The sequence below is a fragment of the Electrona antarctica genome, assembly GCF_951216825.1.
Source record: "Electrona antarctica genome assembly, chromosome: 3".
Taxonomy (NCBI): Eukaryota; Metazoa; Chordata; class Actinopteri; order Myctophiformes; family Myctophidae; genus Electrona; species Electrona antarctica.
In genome coordinates, this window is record NC_136808.1 from 27305428 (window position 1) to 27317503 (window position 12076).

The window sequence follows — 12076 nt, forward strand, 5'->3', positions numbered from 1 at the left end:
TTCTGAATTTCTTTGTTTTTTTGTTTTTGGAGTTTGCCTCCAAGGCCACCATACTCTTTGCTCTTCGTGCATGCAAGTTGTCGTTCACGTCCCTGTATACGGATCAGAAAGAATGCCTCATATCTGCTAATCTAGGGAGCTCTCCGTGGTTTTGACCAGATGGACATACAAAGCTCTTCATTTCTGACTTCTGACCTGCCTATCGTTCAAAATATGAACGTGAGGGATTATTCAGCGATTTTATCGTAACGATAGCGAGGTAAGCAAGCAAAATATGTCTCCCGGTTTTTGTCCGGAACGGAATGTGTGGGCTTTACAGAGTAAAAGTGGCCATATCTTCCCGGCACCCCGAGCTTCTATTTTGAAAGGGATAAGGGATTGTTAAAGGGATATTTTCACTTAAAAAAAAACTTTGGTCATTTCATCGTCTACTCAGGCTTATGTGAACACCCCAGACAGTTTTTAAGTAGCTTGATTCAGTATTTAGATATTTAATATTCATTTTTGCTGCCTCTCCCACTTCCTATACAAACCCATTGTAACTTGAACCTCCATTCTATCCATGGTTGATTCATCGAAAACATCCGTCACTTTTTTCTGGTGACTCATACCGCCCTCCTAATACGTGAGGTGGGCCGTGGTTTTTCATTTACTGTTTTCATTTATTTTTTCGTGAAAATGTTTGTATATTCTTTCAAAGCAAATGTTTTTTAACTCATATCTTTGTTTCTGAGGGGTCCCCGGAACAACATATTTTCAGATGGTGGTTGGCGTCCAATTCCATATCAGTTAACGGGCAATTATGGGCACTAGATTTGCCCGTAAACCTCAAGTTTAGCAGGCATATACAGTGATATACGGTAATACACACGGTGTGATGGTACAATTCGGGAGTTTACCGGAGTTTGTTGAAAAGTTTAACGGGAGTTTCCTGTAATATACACATCCGTATTCCATGCTTTTTGCGCAGTGTTTTGGGGGTCCTTGACATGAAATTGTGTGAGAATCACTGACATAGAAACATAGGCGTTTACAGAAAACTGTCATGATTTAGAAGACAGCACTTCTAGAATCTGGTAGTATCAGGTCTAAAATGGGCTAAATTAGAAATAAACTGATATTAGAACCACACATAAAAAAAATGCATCGATTGAATCCATCCAGCTTATTGAATCGTGCCCGGTGTGTTGTGTGTCTCTCCAGCTGCGATTGGAGGCTCTCCACCAGATCGTGGTGTTGATCTCTGGCATGGAGGAGAAGGGTGGAGGCCCGTCCGGAGGAGGAGGAGGTGGAGGAGCCTTCCAGTCGTCCTCTCTGCTGACCTCGGTCAGGCTACAGTTCCTGGCCGGCTGCTTCGGCCTGGGCACCGTGGGCACCGTGGGCACGGGCGGCGGGGTGAAGGGAGAGAGCGTCCAGCTGCACCACTACCAGGTAGGGAATGGTCGACTACCTTTTTTTCAGGTTCAGGTGTCTCAGTTCAGTTCATACTAGTGCAGTTTCATGGGCCTATGGTTCTATGTGCAGAACCATGAATGCCATGAGCGTCTTGTGCAGAGTTAGAGAGGCAGGGGAAAACAGCAGATCTACAAGCACTCAACGCATCGCAGTGCGATGCGTTGAGTGCTTGTAGATCAGCTATTTTCGGGGAATGTGTGACCCTGCACTCTGTAGCTACTGAAGATGTGGCGTACGGCATGGATTTCTACACAGCTGACAAAATTCTTTCAGCGCAAAATGTCGCGTTCAAGTTCAAGAGAGTGTAGGGATTATTAGGCAAGATTATGATGTCAATTAGCCAGAAATCAAATGCAACCCCGACTCGCCAGCGAATCGAATACACATTTAATTCCTATCTACTTGCATCTCATTAACGTCCAATTGAAGACGTGAGTCACTTAGCCTGTCAATATACACATAGTTTCCACTCGGAATGAAGCGATTTGAAACTATGTACATACTGTGTATCTTATCATAAAAACGTCTATCTGAAGACGTGAGTTACGAATACCTGGTATGAATAAATACTGTGTTACAGTTCCCCCCCAATATAAAACAAATCAAATACACACAGACGGAATCAAAGAATAGTCCAGAGATTTGTTTAGATTGTACCAGCAAAATGAGATATTTATTATATCGAAATACTGTTACAAAATGCTTGCACCTGGTTGTGTGCAATCATTCATTCAAAAATAATACCACATAGCAAATGAACGAGCGCGTCAACAGGTATTTAGTGGAGACATGAGCTTCAGCTAAATAAACTGTTGTGCATTGAAAATATATATTTTGCCAGGCCGGTGTGAGTCCTACCTTTGATAACTCGCGCGGTGAAGCGGAGTTAGTCAATGGTAGTACACAATTAAATTCGATCTGGTCAAAATGATATTACAATTATAGCTTCGTTCTGTTTAAAACACGTAGCAAAGAATATGGATAGTATAGTTTTAGGAAGAAGAAAGAGGAAAGAGGAAAGAGGTTCTCGCGAGGAGGGCTCTATGGTTGGCGTCACTTTTAAGATTTAAATGACAAAACTACGTCAAAAGGGTAGCCAATCCTATCATTAGTTCTGAACACTATTTTGTATTAAAAGAATGTCGTTCTGGGAGCTTGAATGTTATCAAATACATCCTTGACCAACCTTTGTGATGATGGAACCTCAGCGGCGCTCGGAAACTGGATACCAGGGTTAAGTTGACAAAATTAGTTTCCAGCGCGGCACGCGAGTGTAACTTTACTCGTCCTTCTTTGGTTAAAGTATAAAGTATAGAAAAGTCGATCAAATCGTTTCATATGGAAACCCACAAGTGGTTAGCAAAACGGGACTCGCTCTAAGTCCTGATGTACGTGGTTTCCGTGGCGGTGCAGTTCTAAGAGTCCACCGGCTGAGGCAGCCGGCGTCTCGGGGAGAAGAAGCACCAAAATGAGCAACGTGTTTTGGGTGACACACGTTATATTGAAAAAGGGGTCTCAAACTAAATTAGGCGTTTTCCTTTGTCTAACTCCAAAACCAGTTTTAACCAGTTTTAGTTGGAGTCAACAGAATTGTTTATACAGCTTTTACGGCCCACAGGAAGAGGGGAAAGACGCTGTCCTGTGCACCTATCACTCTCTCTCCTTATCGCTGGCCTAATCGCTAAGGAATCTTCTCTTTCAGATGTGTGCGCACACACACACACACACACACACACACACACACACACACACACACACGTGCGCACCAACGCACACACATTTCCTCTCATTTGACGGACATGTTCACTCTGGTCTCAACGCAGTGGTTAGAACATAGGTAGAACAAAGAGGAGAAACAGTAATAATAACATTTGAGGACAGGTGTCCTACACATTCATTTATAGCGTTGCGTGGGTGTTTGCAGCCCAGAATGTTTAAGGCAGTGTGTATGCGTGTTGTAATCCAATTCCACGCAGGTCTGTTTTGCGTGTTGATTTGTGAGTCTGTTTCTTGGTTGAACGGTTTCTTGCGTGCCAGCCGATCTGCTTAAGCACTTAAAAAGGCAAAAGGGGTCGCTGGGAGGTTGAGGCGTCCTGGTTGCTTAGTCAGTGTAAACATCGAACTGGTGTGTGTGTGGTGAACCAGTGATTTAGTGCCAAGAGGGATGTCACCCTCCCCCTGTTGGTTTTGATCCTCTAAATTATACTCACTCAAAAGGAACCGGTTTGGGGGGGGTGTTGCATTGGTTCAACTTGCATAATTGTCAATTACAAACCCTCCCAATGTCAGGCTACAAGAGTTTGAAAAGAAGCAAATCTCCTGCTGCTGGCATGGAAAAGGAAAAGGAACATTTTCACCATGCTGCATTTGTGGTCTGGAGAGGGCAGTTTTCTTTTAGTATATGGGCAGGGGCTCAAGCCCCCTTTGATGTCTATGTGTGTGTGGTCTTCAGGTCTTGTGCTGTTTTTTTTGCAGGACGGCGTGAAAGCAGTAAAGAGGAGCCTGCAGATGGACATCCAGACAGCCGTCCACAAGATCTATCAGCAGCTGTCCGTCACACTGGAGAGAGCACTGCAGGCCAACAAGCACCACATAGGTACTGGAGAGAGCACTGCAGGCCAACAAGCACCACATAGGTACTGGAGAGAGCACTGCAGGCCAACAAGCACCACATAGGTACTGGAGAGAGCACTGCAGGCCAACAAGCACCACATAGGTACTGGAGAGAGCACTGCAGGCCAACAAGCACCACATAGGTACTGTAGAGAGAACTGTGACTGCAGGCCAACAAGCACCACATAGGTACTGTACAGAGCACTGCAGGCCAACAAGCACCACATAGGTACTGGAGAGAGCACTGCAGGCCAACAAGCACCACATAGGTACTGGAGAGAGCACTGCAGGCCAACAAGCACCACATAGGTACTGGAGAGAGCACTGCAGGCCAACAAGCACCACATAGGTACTGTACAGAGCACTGCAGGCCAACAAGCACCACATAGGTACTGGAGAGAGCACTGCAGGCCAACATGCACCACATAGGTACTGGAGAGAGCACTGCAGGCCAACAAGCACCACATAGGTACTGTAGAGAGAACTGCAGGCCAACAAGCACCACATAGGTACTGGAGAGAGCACTGCAGGCCAACAAGCACCACATAGGTACTGGAGAGAGCACTGCAGGCCAACAAGCACCACATAGGTACTGGAGAGAGCACTGCAGGCCAACAAGCACCACATAGGTACTGTAGAGAGAACTGCAGGCCAACAAGCACCACATAGGTACTGGAGAGAGAACTGCAGGCCAACAAGCACCACATAGGTACTGTAGAGAGAACTGCAGGCTAACAAGCACCACATAGGTACTGGAGAGAGCACTGTGACTGCAGGCCAACAAGCACCACATAGGTACTGGAGAGAGCACTGCAGGCCAACAAGCACCACAAAGGTACTGGAGAGAGCACTGTGACTGCAGGCCAACAAGCACCACATAGGTACTGGAGAGAGCACTGCAGGCCAACAAGCACCACAAAGGTACTGGAGAGAGCACTGTGACTGCAGGCCAACAAGCACCACATAGGTACTGGAGAGAGCACTGCAGGCCAACAAGCACCACATAGGTACTGGAGAGAGAACTGCAGGTTTTAACCCATGCATTTAGGACTGAACCCAGATTCTACAAACTGAGAGCATTAATCCAGCTTTAAAAAATAATATCTTTACCTTATTTTGGCTTCCGTGGCTGGACCCCGTATAGGACCCCGTATAGGACCCCGTATAGGACCCCGTATAGGACCCCGTATAGAACCCCGTATAGGACCCCGTATAGGACCCCGTATAGGACCCCCGTATAGGACCCCGTATAGGACCCCCGTATAGGACCCCAGGACCCCGTATAGGACCCCGTATAGGACCCCGTATAGGACCCCCGTATAGGACCCCGTATAGGACCCCGTATAGGACCCCGTATAGGACCCCCGTATAGGACCCCAGGACCCCGTATAGGACCCCGTATAGGACCCCGTATAGGACCCCAGGACCCCGTATAGGACCCCGTATAGGACCCCGTATAGGACCCCGTATAGGACCCCGTATAGGACTCCCATGGTAGAAACAGCCTAAATCCCAACCTCGGTCATTAGTGATTTTAGTGCTCAGAATGGGATCATGAAGTACGATGTTAGAGCTTAATAAAACATTCATTCGAGGTCGCGCTAACCATATTAATATTCCGCTCGGCAGAACACTGCCGCGACCCTGTCACCACAATGGAGGACAATCACTTCCCGGTCATTCGGCCGGATAACGCTTCTTCTTCTCTGCTTCTGTCGTTCATTCTGTTGGCACTGCAGGCCTCACGTTACCGCCTATGGTAACGAGAGGGAATGTGTTAATGACCTTATGACCCAAACCTGTGTCACCCCTGTGCTTGCTGCTTTACATTGGCTTCCAATTGACTGCAGAATCGTTTTTCAAATTGTATTAATCACTTTTAAAGCTCTCCATGGGCTGTCTCCTATGTACATAACTGAATTATTATCCCCCAAAGCAAATGTGAGAACACTTCAGGTAAAGACCTTCTTAAAGTTCCTAAGCCGAGATTAAGAACTAAAGGCTTTTGTGGTTGTAGCCCCTACCTTATGGAATGAATTGCCCCTTTCCCTAAGGAGGGCAGAATCTGTCGATACCTTCAAAAAGCTGCTAAAAACCCATTTGTTTCGTAAACACTTTGGTTTGTAATACGGTCTATATCTGTACTGTACTGCGCATTTATATATTTTATACTACTCTACTGTATTGCATTGTGTTGTCGTTTTATTGTTGATCTATGTGATGCTCTTGTTTTATTTCATTTTATTTATTGTACAGCACCTTGTGACATTTGTTTTGAAAGGCGCTTTATAAATAAAATGTACCTTACCTTACCTCCTCATTGACCCATCCTCCCTCCCCCTTCTAGAAGCCCAACAGCGCCTTCTCCTGGTGACGGTGTTCGCTCTGAGCGTGCGCTACCAGCCTGTGGACGTGTCCCTGGCCATCTCCAGCGGCCTGCTCAACGTGCTGTCTCAGCTGTGTGGCACGGAGACCATGCTGGGACAACCGCTGCAGCTGCTCCACAAGCCGGGCGTGTCCCAGCTCAGCACCGCCCTCAAGGTGGCGTCCACGCGCCTCCTGCAGATCCTCGCCATCAGCACCGGGTAGGTGATAATATATACAGTATATTTAACCCATTTTGACCTGAGGACGATTCTACAAATGTCTTCTAAATTCTGACAGTTTTCTGAAAAACCCTACGATTCTATGTGTCAGTCGTTTTTCAAACGTTTTCATGTCAAGGACCCCCAAAAATATATGAAATTGGCCGCCGACCCCCATCTGAAAATATGTTGGACCCCCCAGAAGCAAAGATTTGAGCTAAAAACGTTCGCTCTGAAAGAATAATATTTTTCAAAAATAGCAGACCTACAAGCTCGTAGATCTGCTATTTTTCAATAGCTAAAGCATAACATAATGCATAATTCCTAGGACGTCTGGAGACGTCTTGGGCACAAATTGTGTTAAAACACCAAAAGGGGTTCCCGTTCAGCATGGGATATATAGTCTGTGGAAGAAGTAAAAAATGATTGCCTTTGATTCCTCGCATGTCTCTTATATTTAAATGGGAGTGCTATGTTTCACCCGTTTCAATTAGCCCTTGGCTAAATCCCACCCCAAAAAGCGATTGTCCAATGCCAATCCAAATAGTTTAGCAACTGTTCCTAATATGCAGGTAAAGCTTTCGCCACCTCATAGCTGTGTTATTTTACATGGCTGTGTTGTTGAACTGAATACTCAGCTAAACGTTGAGAAAGTTACACGACCCACCAGGTGATGGCAATAATACTAATGACCGTAGACTTACCGTGCAACATGAAAACTCTGGTCGGGTGGTTGATAAAAGTTGATTTCTCCCTCTGTCATTTCCTTGTATTCCTAGTTTATTTAAATAATGTTATGCACATTATTTTGTCCAGTGTATAGCCTTCTGCAGGCCGGGTTGACTAGATTTAGAAGACATTTTGAAGTTGTGTCCCTGGAACAACATATTTTCAGATGGGGGTCAACGGCCAATTCCATATAATTTGTGGGGTCCTTGACATGAAATAGTTTGAGAACCACTGACATAGAAAGATAGGTTTTTAAGAAATGTTCTGATTTAGAAGACATTTTTGTAGAATCTAGTGTTGGGTCGAAATGGGTTTTAATCCCTTGCTCTCCTGTGGTCCTGCAGGACGTATGCAGACAAGCTGAGTCCCAAGGTGGTCCAGTCCCTGTTGGACCTTCTCTGTAGTCAACTGAAGAACCTGCTGTCTCAGGCGGGGGTCAGCCTGTTGTCGTCCACTAAAGAACATGATGAGGACCACAAAGAGGACAGCGCCGATTCCGAAAAGAAAGACTTCAGAGGTTGGAAAGCACTTTATTAGACACTTTGATACGGGGACGTGCAGATAGTGTTAGAGGGGCAGGGGCTGAAATCCCGTAAGAGGGCACTTTTTGGACAAAAATAGCAGATCTACAAGCTCACAACGCGTCGCGCTGCGTTGTAGATCAGCTATTTCCGGGGCACAACCCAGCAGTCTTCAGCTAGTGGAGATGCGGTGTACGACATTGGATTTCTAAACAAATTTGTTCAACGCAAAATACTGTGTTCAAGTTCAGGAGACTTTGGGGAAAACAGCAATTCTCCTGAATGCTGCCTTCCTTCCGGTATGACATGTAAAGGAGTGGCATTTCCATTTCTTTCACCATGTAGTAAATGCTACATTTGTGGTCTGGAAAGGTGCTATTGTTTTACAGACGGGTAAAAGGGCCGGGGCTGAAGCCCCCTTTGATGTCTATGTGTGCACGTCCCTGCTTTGATATACTAATTTGGGATTCAATTGTAATGTACCTGTAAATGAACAACTTGTTTATTGAAAACCTTGGGATTGCTACGAACAACAGTGGAAAAACCATAGTATTCTACAAATACAACCAGCATCCTGTTTGTTAAGATATCAGTATGTTTGCATTTAGAGAAACATTGATCCATGTTTAACCCATTTTGGGCGGGAACCCCTGTTGGTGTTTTAAAGCATTATGTTATTGAAAAATAGCAGATCTACAAGCTCATAGCGCGGCACAGAGTGCCGCGGTACGAGCTTGTAGGTCTGCTATTTTTGAAAAAACGTGAAAATGTGCCTCAAATCTTTGAATATATATTATTACAGAGTGAACTCAAATCTTATTTTCAGATGGAGGGGCGGAGGCATATTACATATAATTTTTGGGGTCCTTGACATGAAATATTGAGCACCACTGATACAGAAACATAAGGTTTTTCAGAAAAATGATTTTGAAGACATTTTTTTTTATTTCAGGCCTAAATGGGTTAAGAACTTTGATCAAATGAAGCGTTAATGCTGATGACCTGCTAATGTGTGTTATTAGCACTCCTGCGCAAGCAGCACACAGCCGAGCTCCACCTGGGAGACTTCCTGGTGTTTCTACGGAGAGTGGTGTCCTCAAAGGCCATCCAATCCAAGATGGCCTCCCCCAAATGGACCGAAGTGCTGCTCAACATTGCTGCACAGAAATGCTGTTCAGGTATTTAAAATAAAAAGTCACTATGTCTCAAATATGAAGGTCTTACAGTTTGTGGCCAGCTGGAAGAAACTGCAGTCACTCCATGTTAATAGTATTTGTAGTAGATAACAGTAGCACAATTAGAAATGTGCACCCTATGGTGTGTTTGACTAGGTCAAGGACTATTAAATACCATTTTATTTTTATATTTTTTGGTATTCAGACAGCCAGCAATGGGTAAAACGCTCCCCCCAAAAAATGTAGTCTCTGACACATCTAGGGGCCACAATCCGACTTTCCTAGAAGCTTTGTCATTGGTCGATTTGCCTGTCTACTTCCTGACCTAGTCCAAGGTTAATTAAATAAGGTTAGGAAGCGAAGACCGTACGGTGGACTCCATGTTGCTCCCTGGAAGGAAAGAAGACCGTACGGTGGACTCCATGTTGCTCCCTGGAAGGAAAGAAGACCGTACGGTGGACTCCATGTTGCTCCCTGGAAGGAAAGAAACATGCACAATGGGCTATATGCAGCCAACACTTCCGCATTCAGCGTCCTTGGTCTCAACTGCGCATGTTTCTTTCCTTCCATGGAGCAACATGGAGTCCACCGTACGGTCTTTGCTTCCTAACCTTATTTAACACACTAGCATTTATTGAAAAATTAGGATTAGGATCTAATATTCACTATAGTATGCTGTGTTTATGTCATGCAGGGGTCCCTCTGGTGGCTTTAAGGTCTTTATATTATGCTGTGTTTATGTGCAGGGGTCCCTCTGGTGGGGAACTTGAGAACTCGTCTCTTAGCGCTCCATGTCCTGGAGGCTGTCCTGCCTGCCTGTGAAGCCAGTGTTGAGGATGACCAGATGGCACAGGTTAGTAATCATAATTATTATTATGACATTGTTATTATTATCATTGTCTCCGCCAGGCGGAATTAATACGCGGCAGAGACTTGTGTTCTGCACCCTGTCCGTCCGTGTGTGAACAGCTGATCTCTGCCACCGTTGATCAACGTGAACCTGTACACACTCACACACACACACACACACACACACACACACACACACACACACACTGTATGATGGAAGCATTTGGAAATTGCGAGTGGCAACTGTCTGGTAACGCAAGACTAGCGCTACCAGGAGGTCGATTAATTGCACCACTCACTTCAAACGGGTGTGATTTTCATATTCCATCCTGATTGGCTGAGATTGGCATCTTAATTTCACAGGCAGTGGTTCACTTTGAACAAAATGCCTCAAGCTCAGAAATGCCAAATCCTTTTCACATTGGGCTATTATAGCGCCACCAACAGGCAAAACATTCATCAATACAGTATTTATCTTATCTGTAATCAAACATACAAATGATCAAATGAAGCAGGTATATGTAATATTGTAATCTTTGTGTCTTCCCAGGTGGTGGAGCGACTCTTCTCTCTGTTGTCGGACTGCATGTGGGAAGCTCCCGTCGCTCAGGCCAAACACAGCCTGCAGATCAAAGAGAAGGTGCACGAGCTCAAGTCACAGGTGACGTGAAACCATTGATCGAATATAATCTATAATCTATCGACAGACAGACAATTGATTGAATATAGGTTTTTGTTACCTTATGATCAGTTTAGTGATTTTCCCTACGACCTGTGTGTGTGTATGAATAGCTTTATTTTATATTTTTTATGGAGGGACAGACAGTAGGCTGACAGGAAATGGGGAGAGAGATGGGGGGGGGTGACATGCAGTGAAGGCCGTCGGGATCGGGAGTCGAACCCGCGGCACACTGCCAGACTGGATTACCAGCCATGGTGCCTGGACTGCTGAGCCATGGCCCAGGCCAGAATAGAAGGTTTTGAGTGACGTTTGCGTCGTATGGATGTCGATGCAGGGAGACAGCGAGGAGGAGGATGAGAACCTGCCCATCCAGGAGGTCTCCTTCGACCCGGAGAAGGCCCAATGCTGCGTGGTGGAGAACGGCCAGGGTCTGACCCACGGCAGCGGGGGGAAGGGCTACGGCCTGGCCTCCACCGGCATCTCCTCCGGATGCTACCAGTGGAAGGTATGTGGATTTCCTCGACTAAAACTAAGACGAAAAATGTTCGTCGACTACCTTTTTTCACTGACTAAAACTAAATGGAAACTAAGCTACGATGACTAAAACTAAGACTAAATAATAATATATTGACAATTTCGTCAACAAATAAAAACTAGACTAAAACTGTTAGGAAGGGACTAGTGGACAAGAGAGCCAATATAAGTCACTTGGTTGCATGCTGAAAATCTAAATGTTGTGTCAACAATGCAACTCTGCCACCAACCTTGCATGCTAAATATAAACAATATTATCATCTTGTCTTCTTTCCTTCCTTCCTACCACCTTGTCCACTCCTCCTCCTCTCGTAGTTCTACATCGTGAAAGAGAACCGGGGCAACGAGGGCACGTGTGTGGGGGTGTCGCGCTGGCCCGTGCACGACTTCAACCACCGCACCACGTCGGACATGTGGCTGTACCGCGCCTACAGCGGCAACCTGTACCACAACGGAGAGCAGACGCTGACTCTGAGCAGCTTCACGCAGGGAGACTTCATCACCTGCGTGCTGGACATGGAGGCCAGGACGGTCTCCTTTGGCAAGAACGGAGAGGTCAGACACACCGTGGCAATAATAGCATTCAATGTTATCGCTGTTGATTTTTTAACACCACATTTTTGTTTTTGTCATACGATTAAGATGGAATGCGTGTTAGCCCATTCAGAACGGGAACCCCTTTTGGTGTTTTAAGCATTATGTTATACTAGCAGATCTACAAGCTCGTAGTGCGGCACCGAGTGCCGCGCTACGATCTTATAGATCAGCTAAATTTGAAAAAACGTGAAATTGTGGCACTTTGAATATATATTCTTTCAGAGCGAACGTTTTTAACACAAATCTTTGCCTCTGGGGGGGTCCCTGGAACAACATATTTTCAAATGGGTGTTGACGGCCAATTACAGACATTAAAATGTTTGAGAACCACTGACA

The 12076-nt window shown here is 45.4% G+C and overlaps 1 protein-coding gene across 6 annotated transcripts in view; it reads left to right on the forward strand.

Annotated features, from left to right (window-relative positions):
* herc1 (HECT and RLD domain containing E3 ubiquitin protein ligase family member 1) overlaps nt 1-12076 on the forward strand; it is a 138916-nt gene that overhangs the window by 56354 nt on the left and 70486 nt on the right. For all 6 annotated transcript variants that reach the window (XM_079496111.1, XM_079496115.1, XM_079496112.1 and 3 more), the window contains exons 28-36: nt 1204-1431; nt 3931-4051; nt 6416-6653; nt 7727-7899; nt 8926-9081; nt 9825-9931; nt 10478-10588; nt 10944-11114; nt 11459-11698. In XM_079496111.1, the coding sequence (XP_079352237.1) occupies nt 1204-1431; nt 3931-4051; nt 6416-6653; nt 7727-7899; nt 8926-9081; nt 9825-9931; nt 10478-10588; nt 10944-11114; nt 11459-11698 (1545 nt within the window). The remainder of the gene's footprint in view (nt 1-1203; nt 1432-3930; nt 4052-6415; nt 6654-7726; nt 7900-8925; nt 9082-9824; nt 9932-10477; nt 10589-10943; nt 11115-11458; nt 11699-12076) is intronic.